The sequence below is a fragment of the Pieris rapae genome, chromosome 20, assembly GCF_905147795.1.
Source record: "Pieris rapae chromosome 20, ilPieRapa1.1, whole genome shotgun sequence".
NCBI classification, from domain to species: domain Eukaryota; kingdom Metazoa; phylum Arthropoda; class Insecta; order Lepidoptera; family Pieridae; genus Pieris; species Pieris rapae.
The window spans coordinates 5,493,940-5,507,629 of NC_059528.1; the positions used below are offsets into that span (position 1 = coordinate 5,493,940).

At 34.2% G+C, this 13,690-nt stretch overlaps 3 protein-coding genes across 4 annotated transcripts in view; 2 read left to right on the forward strand and 1 right to left on the reverse strand.

Annotated features, from left to right (window-relative positions):
- Nucleotides 1-1,858: 1,858 nt before the first annotated feature.
- LOC111000983 (17-beta-hydroxysteroid dehydrogenase 13-like) lies at nt 1,859-5,955 on the forward strand. The gene is made up of 6 exons (XM_022270620.2): nt 1,859-2,116; nt 3,544-3,681; nt 4,378-4,569; nt 5,001-5,130; nt 5,389-5,565; nt 5,769-5,955. The coding sequence occupies exons 1-6, from the start codon at nt 1,883-1,885 to the stop codon at nt 5,912-5,914; spliced, it is 1,017 nt and encodes a 338-aa protein (XP_022126312.2). The 5' UTR covers nt 1,859-1,882; the 3' UTR covers nt 5,915-5,955.
- A 65-nt stretch (nt 5,956-6,020) lies between these two features.
- On the reverse strand, nt 6,021-8,104 carry LOC111000982 (zinc finger protein 493). Its single transcript, XM_045632578.1, has 2 exons — nt 6,855-8,104; nt 6,021-6,679 (listed from the first exon to the last, which is right to left on the reverse strand). The coding sequence occupies exons 1-2, from the start codon at nt 7,859-7,861 to the stop codon at nt 6,418-6,420; spliced, it is 1,269 nt and encodes a 422-aa protein (XP_045488534.1). The 5' UTR covers nt 7,862-8,104; the 3' UTR covers nt 6,021-6,417.
- Nucleotides 8,105-8,232: 128 nt separating this feature from the next.
- LOC111000980 (oxysterol-binding protein-related protein 1) overlaps nt 8,233-13,690 on the forward strand; it is a 32,930-nt gene continuing 27,472 nt past the window's right edge. The window contains exons 1-7 of one of the 2 annotated variants that reach the window (XM_045632575.1): nt 8,233-8,380; nt 8,626-8,781; nt 9,652-9,812; nt 10,105-10,302; nt 11,896-12,040; nt 12,758-12,903; nt 13,277-13,486. In XM_045632575.1, the coding sequence (XP_045488531.1) occupies nt 8,649-8,781; nt 9,652-9,812; nt 10,105-10,302; nt 11,896-12,040; nt 12,758-12,903; nt 13,277-13,486 (993 nt within the window). In that variant the 5' untranslated portion in view covers nt 8,233-8,380; nt 8,626-8,648. The other variant, XM_045632576.1, reaches the window with a different exon arrangement.

A 13,690-nucleotide genomic window follows, 5' to 3' on the forward strand; every position in this document is an offset into this window, starting at 1 on the left:
AGGATGCAGCGACCAAGTGAGAGCTTGCAAGAATGGGGTCTGGAAATAGGGCACGAAAACCTCATGTGCCCTACTTCCCCACAGATGTAACAGGTTGGCCCACGTTGACCAGTAGCTCTTTCCGTAACAGCCCTAATGCGGTAAGGTCGAGGAACTTTCTGAATCGCCTCTACCTCCAACGCATGGGCTAGAGCGTCCTTCAGGTTCTTGTGGTGACCAAGGTTCACTCTCAGCCTCACTTCACGATCTCTTATTCCATCTATGAAGGTTTGCACTAATATCTTGTCTGCTACATCTGGTAAGGATGCGTAAGCTTTCCTTACCAGCTTCTCTGTTTCCAGACCCCATTCTTGCAAGCTCTCACTTGGTCGCTGCATCCTATCCTTTAATTGAGCCCTATAGACGTGCTCTAAATGTGCATCTCCGTACCGTGATTCCAGGGCATCCAGCAGTTGCTTCAACGTCACTTTACCTGTCTTGGTATCTAGTATGGTGAGGGCTTCATCTCGCAGTCCCATAATAAGGGCGGTGACAGCTTGATCGTCATTCCACCCGTTTGACTCTACTACAGTCTCAAACTGTACCTTGTACGCGCCCCAAGAAGATATACCATCAAAGGGAGGCACTTTTAGATTTCCAGATGGTGCTACAGACGTTACGACACCCGTGGTCTTCAAGCACTGCATTTCATGTTCTAATCCGAGAATCCGTTTGTCCTGTTTCGATAGCTTGCTATCCACGTCAGATTCCAAATTTTCAATTTTTTTATCAACTTCTTGTTTCAGATCTCCTAATTTTTCCCCTATACGACGAGCCTGTTCTTCCATCATACGACGTGTCTGAGTCTGTTCTTCAACCATTTGACGTGCCTGTTCTCCTTGACGGCGAGCCTGTTCCTCTTGACGGCGGGCCTGTTCCTCCATCAAGCGCCGAACTTGTTCTTCCTGATGACGGGCCTGTTCCTCTTGACGGCGGGCCTGTTCCTCCTGACGTCGTGCCTGTTCTTCCATCATTTGTCGCAGAGCAAGGAGGATGTTAGCATCGTTGCTTTCGCCTATCCCGCGGTTCGCGTCGAAACTCTGTCTCCGGGCGGCGTCGCGTGCTGCTTGTGCCCTGGTCTGCACTCCCTCCGCAGCTGAAGATTCTGTTACAAACTCCTCTTGACTCTCCCTTGGAGTAATTGGCATTTTTCTATCCCACTTCTGACACCAAAATGTTACGAGCTAGGGGATCGGATAGAAACTGCCGTCGATTTATTCAAGGGTTTATTTCAATAAAATCTATGAGGAATTCGTTTACACTAATATCTGGAAATTACGCACAGAAAAGCACTAATAACACACACAATGAAACACTGTCACTAATCACTTAAATCACTCAGTACTTTATCACTGGTATCGCACTTTTACTATCCCCAATTCTGACACCAAAATGTTACGAGCTAGGGGATCGGATAGAAACTGCCGTCGATTTCTCGTAGATTTTATTAAAATAAACCCTTGAAGAAATCGACGGCAGTTTCTATCCGATCCCCTAGCTCGTAACAATGTAATAATTTTTCTAAATATAGTGTAAACAATTTAAATTCTACTGAAAATGCGTGCAATTTTAAATTTATAAAAATCTTTAAAGTTACATTCAGTAGTACAATAAAGTGCTGTTCCTTTAATAAATGACATGTCGCGTGTTGGTAATGTGCACGATGCACATCGGGTGTCGACATGATGCATCGCGTGGGGTTTAAATGTGTTTCCACCTTGGGTATATCAAATGAGCACAGAGTAAAGTAATTTGCTTATAAACTCATACGACATAATAAAAAAAATATTGTCATACTTGTCGCAACGCCATTTGCAGAATTTATAGCTATTTACTCAATCTTATGCGTAGCAGAAATATTTTTGTACGTTTTATAGGGCACGTGGCGAGAAAGTTTCGAGGGTTCCAAGAAGTATGGATACTGCCGTGGTGGGGAAGTGGTTGGGTAGCCGCTGTTCCTTTGTGCGTGTTAGACTCAATGGTATTGGTAGCGAAGCTGTTTTCATGTTGCGTCGTTGCAGCTGTGAGGGTATTAATTCCACCCACTATGAAGAATATGAATGGAGAAACTGTATTGGTGAGGTTTTCGAATAAAGAATACATCTTTTTAGATGAATGCGTTTTAGGTAGATTAACTAAATTATCTTTCTCATCATCACCTAGCCGTCTGTCGTTCCACAACTAAATGTTATTTAAGGCAGTTTTTTCCGCACACCAACCACGATTCTTTAAGAGAAGAGAGTTCCAATTCTTTAAAAGCCGGTAATGCATTCGCGAACTTTCTGGCATTGACTGTCCATTGGCTGTATTATCAATTAAATTCAGGTGAACCTACTGCATACAATTGAACTACTTTATAATAAATTAAGTGTTCAGAAAAATAAAACTCAATCTAGATAGAGAAAAACTTTTACCTAATTCTATGAGATTTTCTTTGACGTTATTATATATAATGTAAATACCATACGTAGCATGATATCTTTTTGTGATCTTATATTCATTTGGATGTAAAGTCCAAAGCGCGCAATGCTAACAGCTGTCGGCGACACCAAAGAATTTTTTTGAATTTTGTCAAACTAATTTATGTTGCATGTATTTATTTTATATATGGATGTTTTGTTTTATGACGATAGTCTTGTTAAATAAAACTTTAAATCGTCTATAGAATAAAATGTGCTTTTGGATCAAATATAATATTAAGGCTTAGTAAGAAACTTACTGCAGTTTTCTAGATTGATTTTACTTCCTTTTGCGGAACTTCACTTTAACGGTTATCTTTTGGCAATGTCTAAGAAAATTGTATTTGTTGTTATTAAACTTTAATTTCCATTTATTTGTACCATTAGTTTATTTGTAGCTAATAACCCTAGGTTTTAAGCTACTACTACTATTCATAGATCACATGACATATTGGGTTTACAACTAAAACAATAATAATATATAATACAACTTCTTTATTCGTAAGACTTAAGATAAGCACAAGGGTTCGGTATCTGCGCATGGACAAATGACATAACTCATTTTGGACACTGCGAGAAATCCACTGAAAAGAAAAGTGAGAGGTCCAAAGATAAGTAGGGCAAAACAGGCCCGCACGGGGCTTTTGTCTACTAACCATATTTACCGTCTTTTCGCACAAAAGCCTAACACAAAACGGCAACGTTTCTTGTAAAAAAATGTGAATGGGAACTATTCATAGAATTTTTACCACATATACCATGTTGTTTGTTTTTAAAACGAATAGGCATTATTGTGACCACACGGCTTAATAGATTTAATTCAAATTTTGCAAATCGTTATAGATCGTTGAGCTTTAAAACATTATTAAGGCAAGGTTAAACTACATTTGTAGTAGTAGTAGTTGTACGGATTGTTCTAGAACCCGATACCTTAAGAACTCGTTTTAAGCCTATTAAAGCGTATGAAACTTTTATCGATGAATACCGTAGTAAAATATTGTTTTATAAATATCACTACCAACTATTTATTGATTGCTATGTTCAGATAACGGGAGCTGGTCAAGGATTGGGACGCGAGTTGGCACTGCAGTTCGCAGATCTTGGGGCCACTGTGATCTGTTGGGACAAAGACGCGAGGCGGAACAAGGCTGTCGTTGACGAAATAAGGAAGAAGGACGGAGATGTAAGCACCGGCAATTGAACTTTAACTATGAAATATTATTTTCTTTATATTTAAAGACGCAAACGGGTAAAAAGCTCGTCTGTTGTAATAACGGTATCCATTAGGATACCGCCGCCGTCACAGAAGGCTTCGTTTGCGATGCCGGTCTTAAGAATTAGTTCGCTCTTTCTTGGTGGGCCCTAAGTCGTTTGCAAATACATCAGTGTTAGCTAGCAGGTAGCAGCTAGTTCAACATAATGGTGGTGCGCGTCGTTACCTCTGATCGTTCCACTTAAACCTTGAAGTGCAAGTGCGTATTTATGCGTACAAATAAATGTAACTTGATCAATTCAATTGTGATTTCCATTTACGTCCTCTTGGATCATGGATATCCATACAACATATCTGTCAAACAAAAAAAAATTTCTTTTGAAAAATGCAACCATTCTATCAGTATTTTCTTATGACGTTGTCACGTTCAAGTATCGTCAGTAAACCGACTCTACAGACAACCGATTTTTTTAAATGTATTTTTTGTATCGACCTGAAAGATTATTAAATTTCCTTGGTGGACAATCGAGGAATGAACTACCATGGACAGGACAGGATCTGATGTTCGAGGAATCGAATGTTTAAAATTGTCTACGCACTCCAAGCGATTTGACATTTTTATCGTATGTTTAGCATGTTTGATACTATTTTTTTACATCTTTACAGAGCTATGGCTTTACAGTAGATGTAACAGTTCGAGAACAAGTATCATCCCTCGCAGCAAATATACGGAGACAAATCGCCGACGTGTCGATGATTGTCAGCAACGCTGGGGCAGTAAGTTGCGGACCGATAACTCATCTGAAAGCGGGAAGTATTGCAAAATTAATTGAAATCAACTTGCTAGCACATTTTTGGGTAAGTCATAATCCAAGCGATTTAGTAAATTTATTCAATTTGGTGGTTTCCTTCAGATGCGTGTAACAAGACGGTCTCTCGCGTCATGCTTTTGATAGGATTTTACACTATATCATAACTTCCAAAGAAAAAAACTTCGAGATTAAAAACAGTTCTCTTCCGTTCTACGCCCTTGATTTGAGAACTGGCAGTAAATGTAAAATTAGAAGCATTTAATGTATATTTCTTGTTTTTTTGACGTTCATAGGTGTACATTAAGTTACCTAAATGAATAAATAACTTTTCGTTCTTTCTTTCATTCCCTTTCGCATTCAGACGATGTAGGTGTCATAAATTCTATACGGTACTTGTTCTCCACTGAAACACCCATGTACAAATCACGATTTATGGCCAAATGAAGTACCTCAAGTTAATAAACAAATAATTGACAGGTCATAGAAGCTTTCCTTCCTAGTATGATTGAACGTCGCCAAGGGCATATAGTGGCCATCAATTCTAGCGCGGGTTTATTGCCCTGTCCGGACATGATACCTTATAGTGCGGCGAAGTATGGACTGAGAGGTAAATTATATAATAAATAACTATAGTAAACATCTTCCATAACAGCTAAAGTAATCCTCCGGTAATTGGGAATTTTTCATTAGACACATAGTCGACATATAAAATCCTAGTATAGAAGTTATTATTGTTAACCAAGTGATTCTTTTACTATGTACGTATATAGTATGGCTTTAAATAACCTTAAAAAACTGTTTAAGCATAGTGAAAAAATAAATTTGACTCCTTTAGTGTAAGATCTTGAAATCTCTTTGCGCTAAGGTCTAATGGAGTCAATAACCGAGGAATTACGTCTGGACTCATGGACAAAGAATATACACACTACATCGGTGTACCTCGCTACGATTTCTACCGGCTTATATCCACCACCATCTCACCGGTTTAGGTGGTGGTATTCAGAGATTAGTGCAAAGGAAGCTGCAAGAATTATCATTGAAGGTATTATTATTTTATAAATGGGGTATATATAACCAATGAATTAATTAATAGTTCACCGCGATTAATCCGATGCCCGCCAATTCAACTGATTTCTTGCACAAACCAGAATACTTCAAAGTGCAATAGTATAACATACAAATTGTCACACAATAATAATCTCTTTGGTTTTCTCTTTGACATTATATGTTTTGCTTTGATTTCAGGCATTAGAAAAAATAAAAAAAGCATCAGCATACCAACTGCAATGAAAACATTTATTGATCTCAACAACCTTATGCCTTACAGAATAAGGATTATTTTAACAGATTTCTTTAATTACCCTCACAGAGGCTGGTTTTGTTTTTGTTAAGAATAATTTAGTATTGTTATTTTGTATATTGTCAAAATTATTAAGTTTTATAAATCTTTGACATTGTTTATTATGAAGTTAATTAGATATTTTAAACATGTTGGTTTTTATTAAAATATTTTAATACAGCATGTGTTTGATGAAAATAATATCAACAAAATAGGTCTGTGACTTCTGCTCAGATATAAAGCATAGTGCATTCTTCTGCAAGCGGCTCGCATCTTCCTTCCACTTTCGTTTCTGCTTACAGGAGGCAGTGTGACCGTTTTTAGTATATGTATTTAGTATTTATATTTACTTTCATCATTTCTAAACACAATATTGATTTTTTTTTTTAAAAGAGTGCAGCTCGCAAACATTCGCTAGATGTGGATGCACATTAATATGTCTATAAAAATCTGTATTGAAATTGTGTGGATTATTCACTTATCCATCTCAATCCCAAGATGAAATGAAGAAAAGGAATATTTATTTATTTATAATATGACTATATATATAACCATTCACATGCATTTGTGCTTATTTATGTCTGTTTTTATTGTCTCCCCACACTTTTCACATATAACCATAGATTCACATTTTTCTTTTATTTCACTTAAGATTGTAGTGTTATGTTGCAAGGTATGTCTTTGGAGGGTTAATTTCGAAGAGAAACATTTTCCACATGATTCACATAAATGCTTTAAATTCTTTCCAATAGTGTGTTTTTGGACATGATGATACATTTCCTTGCGATTGACTGATGAGAAACTGCACTGTTTACACCTGTAAAATTTACATTCATAAGAGATTACTTAATACCAGCGCTTTGAAGTAATTCTATAGACATCTGATAATTAGGATATTATCACTAAAACTTTTCATGTTGCAAAATGAGAGTAATAATTTTAAGTTAGGGCCAATTTAAGGCATTTATTTGTAAGAATATAGCAATTCTCACCTATATTTACAATTGTTCAATTTATTATGTTCCTGCTTCCTATGTTTTTCTAATGCCTCAGTTCCTGTAAATATATGCCCACATATGTCACACATCTGCTGCTCCCCTCGTAAAATATGCTTTTTAGCATGTTTAAATAATTGAAACCTCTCTGTAAATGTTTCCTTACATTGCTTACATCTGTACATAAAGCCCATTGATGCAATATGATCCACATTACAGTTTTTTGTATGATAATTAAGCTTTTCTTTATTTTCAAACCGTTTTCCACATGTGCATGTTAAGGGCTCAGTTATATTGTGTGTTAGAAGATGTAGTAACATTTTTTGTTTGGAATCAAATAGCTGTTTACAGAGAACACAAGTTCGACTTGCACTTTCACAAACACTTAAATGTCTAGACAGCGTTTGAATGCTATCTGATGTTTCCTTACAGGCAAAGCATGAATGGAGATCAATATTTTTTGGTTTTGATTCTTTCATTAACAACTCCTTTACTATTTCTTTATCTGAGTCTAATATGTCTATGTCCATTTTAATTGTTTTTTTCTTTTGACTTGGAGGTATTTTAGGTTTGTAACCTTCTGTTCTATCTAAGATATTAACAATAGTTGGTATGTCTTCTTTACCCAAGTTATTCAAATAATCTTCAATATTCGCGGTATTGTTTAAAAATTCTAGAAGAGAATCTGAATTATATTCAGAGTCGGGTAATGGATGAATGTATGTTTTTTGTTCTGAATATTTTCGCTTCTCTTGTATCGAAGTCTCCAACCAATCTTGGGAGCATCGTGCATTTAATTGAAAATGGTAAAAATTACTTAATTGACAAACACAGGCTTCACAAATACTATTTGGAAGATTGTCGTTTTCATGAATATTAACAGCGAGGCATGATTTTATGTGCATTTGAATCGTTGAATCTCGGAAAATGGAAATATGTTTAGATTCTATATCTAAACAAATTCGACAATAGTTATCATAATTAGATTCCATTTTACTTTTCATATATTTCTATCCTTAAATATTATGTTATTACTTATTATTATCTTTCCTGTAATTTAAAATCCTCTTTATTTCAATTCCAAACAAAGTCACAGATTAAAAATTAAAACAGCAAACAAGTAACAACACATCAAAATGGTTCTGTAATCTGTTAAATAAAGTGAGTAGGTAACCAAAATCCGACTTCAACTTCGTTTCCATTTCAAAATATTATATTTATGGATTTCTAATGATGCACATTGCACAATAAATGTGCATAGTATGTGAAAACGACATCTATTGTAAATTGTTATTATTTTATACATTACTGACGCAGGATGACATCTTAATACATTTCGTAGATTATAGTTTGACATTTGTTATATGTCACTGTTATTTGTTATTGACATGAATCATAGCTCGATTATATTGTTCTCTAATCTCAACTGCGATTTGATTTGAAACCAAGAAATGATAGCGAAGTCGAAGCAAAAGAAATCCACTTCATAAATCCAGACGAACACACGAGTATACTGTAGTTAGGTATATAGAACATATTATACTTTTACCATTACTTACGATTTCTTTACAAAATACTTGTTACGTTCACTGTAATACGTAAATCTTGCTGATATTGTTTTCCATTGGTAAACATTTTCCAATATTGTTGTTATTTTTTTATTTAAACATTATCACTTTCAAAGTAAATTATTTTAAAGAACGGTAAAATAAAGAGCTTTTAGATGTGAATGAATAAATATGTAAAGAATAAAATATTATACTCACAGTGTGTACTAATTACGTTGCTAAAATGACTGGAAATGCTAATCAAGAGGCTGAAGAATCGTTGTTATACTCAGCTCGCCATGGAGAAATGGCTATGGTAAAAGCTATAATTGAAGCAAAGAAAGCTAAAAAACTGACTGTAGACTTAAATTGTAAAGGTATGTAATTTTACAATAAATTTTCTTTTTTCCCACTTTTATCTAGCTTTTTTTCTCAAACCTCTGTATTTTGTGTTCCTTATTATTTACAAAAATTAACAGTATTTTATATAATTGTACCATTTTATTTGTATTGTATTGTATATAGATTCTTATAATTATGTACACGCTTCAATAGAACAAAATGACAGACTCATTGCTTATTATATTCCAAACCAGTTTATTTGAATATTTATCTAGGTTAATAGAGGTTAATCTTAAAACATATGGTTAAATTTGAAATGAAGTTGTGTAATTTAGCTAATATTAACATATGGTTTCTTTGTGTAACCTACAAAGTGGCCAGATAACTTCTGTGCTTCTGGATGGAACTCTGCATTGGTTAGCCAATACTTAGACAGGACAGGACAAGAGTGTTTACATGCAGAAACAAAGTCCACAACTATATACCATTCAACAAAATATTTAGAACTTAATGATTTTATATTTCAATAAATAAACTAATTTAAGCTTAGTTAAATAAATTAAATCACTATTAGTCAAATGTATTAAAAAATTTTTGTTTGTTTGTTCCCTTTTATAAATCTTTTTATTGTTAAATGTATCATGTATTCCATCTTTGGCTATATTCTCAGTGTATTTGTTTATAATTATATATAATTTATATTAGCTGTAGGAGTACTAAATAAATAAATAAATACATGAATTAATGTAATAATTACACTTGTTAAGACCATTTGTTTGTTTAGAACATGCCCATTATTTATTTAAATGTTATCAGCATTAAGCAGTATGTTAAGTTTTCCTGTCAAATTAATTGTATGAAAAGGTGCCAGGTTGATGTTTACAACAGAATTATAATTTTTATAGGAAAACTAAGGGGTAATCTTGGATGGACACCACTCCACCTAGCTACATATTTTGGCCACAAAGAAGTAGTTTTAGCACTACTTGAGGCTGGAGTTAATGTTGATGAAGTCAATGAAGATGGGGACACAGCCTTACATAAGGCCGCTTTTATTGGAAACGAGGTTTGTCCATATAAAATGATATTAGATTTCCTATAAAAGTTATATAAATTTGGATTCTCCGTAACTTAACAGAACTATTAAAAATTGTAATAAATATTTGATTTATTAATATTTATACTTTTCTTTAATTTAATATTAGAATTTAATATATATATTATTTAGCAGTTTATGCTGCAAACTGCCAAGACAAAAGTTATAACAATTACCCTTCATCAGATGTGATGTCTCCAGCTCTGCCCGAGCTAGTTCATGATAATTTTTTACACTTTAATAAAATTATTTGTGTTTTTAGGAATTAGTGATAATTCTATTAAATCAAAATGCAGACGTAACTGTCATGAATGGAGAAGGAAAAAGACCTTGGGACGTATCAAACTCTCAAGATATCCAAAGACTCCTTGACGCAGCAGATAGAGCAATGCGTCTCGAGAAAGAACGAAAGCTGTTGAATGCTGCTAAAGACGGACGCCATGTTGATGTCCAAGAATTGGTAAGTCTATAAAATGTAAAATAAAATAGTTGAAATGTACACCACTCTAATTTTTTCGGAAATTATAATCAATTATGTTTTATTTTAAGGAGCACAACTGTTTATTTATTTATATAGGTATGGTGAAATCATTAACTGCTGACAAAGTTTTTCTGTCTACCTGAACATCGTACAAATTTATAACATACTTTTTACACTATGGTAGGTTTCTTGGACTCAGATCGCACTAGCGAAACGGCTTAGGGGGGAGCAGATACGGGCCAGTAGGCATAATTCTTAAGCCTCTTCTCGCAAGGCAATCTTTGCCGAGAGATCCACTGTAGGGTATCTCTGTTAATCAGGGTTATTGCCTCCAGTATTTCGTGACTAAGACTTATCACTAAGCCCATCAAAGTATTGATAATTAACAGATAGCCAATATAACAACCTGTATTAACGACAAACTAATTTACAACTAATAAGAAAATAATGGTTTAAAAATGTCAAATTATTTTTAATTTTTAAACGTATAACACGGTTCATGTTTATAATACGATTCTTTTAGTTTTTATCAGTTACAAATATCATAAATATTATTATTTGTAATTGATGCTTATTAGAGTGCTAGAATTCAGGTTAAATGAGGTTATTTAATTATTATATTTAATAATAGTACCCAACCTCAGACACAGTGAAGGCCTATTTCTTCTTTCATTTTAGGTAAATCTTCCTAGGTTTCTGTGTGCATCCTCTTTTTCTAAGATTGCATTAGTAAACCTTAGAATAAATATACTATATTTTTAGATTTTCAATGTACACAAACGTAACCACAAGATAGGAAATACTATTGAAATATGATATTGATCATCATTCTATTTAATTTGTATTTTATAATAGCTTTCATTATCTAGATTCTATGTAGTTATCTATAGCTTGAAAAGTGATTTTATTTCACGATTGAGAAATGTTTTTTTGTTAATAATACAAATTGAACTTAGTTATATATTAATTTTTAAGGACACTTAAAATACACGTTCTCACTCTAATTTCTAATTAATTATATGTATTGTTTATTATAAAAACAAAATTTCAGTACCTAAGTGAGATATCCGTTTAATACGTTGGAAGTGCTACATATATCTATCTATTGTGATCTATATCTTGTGTGCAATTCTGACAAAGTTGCTATATTATATTATCACCCTGTTATTATATGCGCATATTCCTTTTTCAGTTGATATTTGTCTATGGAAATACTAATAAAATATTATAACCGGTTTATATAGGATTTAAATGAATTGTATTTTGACCATGCATATTTTTTTTATTTCTTACGTGTTTTTTCTGAGGCGGCTACTATTTATATAGACCACATATCATATATACATATTATGTTATCCCGGACCATGTAGGTATTGATGTATTCTATAAAGGTATGGTACATCACTTTGCATTATTGTCAATGGTACATGTTTATGATATATTTTAGGTGGTATTTTTTAGATTTTTTGAAATTATTTTATTTACAGAAATTAAATCAGTTTTCAAACAAGTCATCAAATATTTACTCTTTATAATATTAGTGTAGATTACAATAGAATACATTAATTACAGTTGACAAGTTCAAATCCTCCAAGTATAAACTGTGTCGACGCCCAAGGCAACTCATGTCTCCACTGTGTGGCTTACCGTGGTCACGCGAGGGTGGCCGTGCTCTTACTACAAAATGGCATTGATACAACGCTCAGAAACAATAGTGGTAACTACTCTTATATAATTGTATTTAACTGAGGCTGGTAGGTATTCTCTTCTCTACGCCCATAACGTATACTACCTTTCTGGAGTCTATTGAATACACTCGAAAGGATGAGAATATTAAACGAAAGACAACAGTGTGATAGACAGTGATTGGACGTATTAATCATGATATTGAAATGGAACGACGCGCAAAAATTATTGGAGTAGTGGATATTATTTTAATATTGTAAAAAACCAGGGGCAGACGAGTAGGAGACTCAACCCAAAGGTTTACAAGGGCCTTGCTGGCTTTTTGAGTATTTAAACACCTGAAGGATTGTGAATGACATAAGCTAAATCCTGCAAATACAGGGGTCTAGGCTCTGAATATGATTTTGTCCCATTCGGTGTCGAGACCCTTGGTCCGTGGGGTCCTAGCGCTATAAGGCTTGTTAGGGAAATATCAAAAAGGTTAGTCGACATCACAGCAGAACGAAGAGCTGGCAGCTACCTCGGACAAAGAATTAGTCTAGCTATTCAAAGCGGGAACGCTGCCAGTATCTTCGGAACCTTGCCTAAACCTTGACTGCTTTTAATTATTAAATTTTAAGGTTAGTTATTAGGTATATTAGAATTAACTACAATTATATTTATGAATTAGGTATAATTTTAATAATATTACTTTTTTTACATAAGTTCCAATGTGTCGCAAATGATCATGTGATTTTTTTTTTCATAGGGCAACTAGCCATAGATTTAGCTAAAGACAATGATATCCGCGAAGTACTTAGCGTTCGGCCGGTCCAAAGGTTGCAACTCACCGCTGCCCGTTTTCAAGGACCATTGCTTAAAAGATCCAGGTTCCTTGGATGGAGGCCCGTTTGGGTAAGATTTTATTGCAGCTTTAAAATATTATGATGTTGTAAAACATAGTACTGCTCTGTGTCTGTCTGTTCGCACTCATCTCTCATACTCATCAAAGTTCAAAGAATACATAAAAAAGAATACGCCCACTGATTCAACCGTCTTTGAGTCTACACTTACCAACATATTTTGCGATTAATTTAATTTTATAGAGATAAAATAAGAAAATAAAAGGTGTTTGACACGTAAAATTTTATCCAAAATTAGGCGATGTGTAATGGTGGTTCCCTCACGATTTACAGTACCAAATGTGGATACCTGGGGAAGGGAATAATTGGGGTTCTAACGCACGAAGTAGGTTTCTATAGCGTCTAAGTAAGCCAATACTTTTTAGGGGGTACTTCAACGTGGTGTGTTACTATACTATGGGAACCGTGCAGAGGCGGCTCGCGATGGATCTCGATGGCGGGACAAGAAATACATGGACGCTGCTAAATTACATTCTCCGGACACTGAACCGGCACTCATTGTGATTAGCTTCAGCGATGGTGAGACTCATAGACTGGCTGTGCCGCCTGGAGATAATGTTGCTATGTGTAGGCAGGTTGGTATATAATTGTAGAATTTATTTATAAACTGTATGGCAATAAAATATTAAAATCTGAATTAAAAAAAAAGATTAATTATCAATTCCTTTTTATTTATACTATAATAATTTATTTTATTACAAACAAATTTATTTAATTAATTTCTTAATTCTAAAATTACTCGTGGTCTGTCATAATACCATATTGGCTAGGGCGCAGGA

What these genes read in the sequence shown, in the direction of transcription:
- LOC111000982 (XM_045632578.1), bottom strand. Translation starts at nt 7,861, where the DNA reads ATGAAAAGTAAAATGGAATCTAATTATGATAACTATTGTCGAATTTGT. An exon ending in TTGAACAATTGTAAATATAG is followed by an intron (nt 6,680 to 6,854) that starts GTGAGAATTGCT and finishes TAAATTTTACAG; the next exon opens with GTGTAAACAGTGCAGTTTCT.
- LOC111000983 (XM_022270620.2), top strand. Translation starts at nt 1,883, where the DNA reads ATGCGTAGCAGAAATATTTTTGTACGTTTTATAGGGCACGTGGCGAGA. An exon ending in TGAATGGAGAAACTGTATTG is followed by an intron (nt 2,117 to 3,543) that starts GTGAGGTTTTCG and finishes TGCTATGTTCAG; the next exon opens with ATAACGGGAGCTGGTCAAGG. An exon ending in TGCAAGAATTATCATTGAAG is followed by an intron (nt 5,566 to 5,768) that starts GTATTATTATTT and finishes CTTTGATTTCAG; the next exon opens with GCATTAGAAAAAATAAAAAA.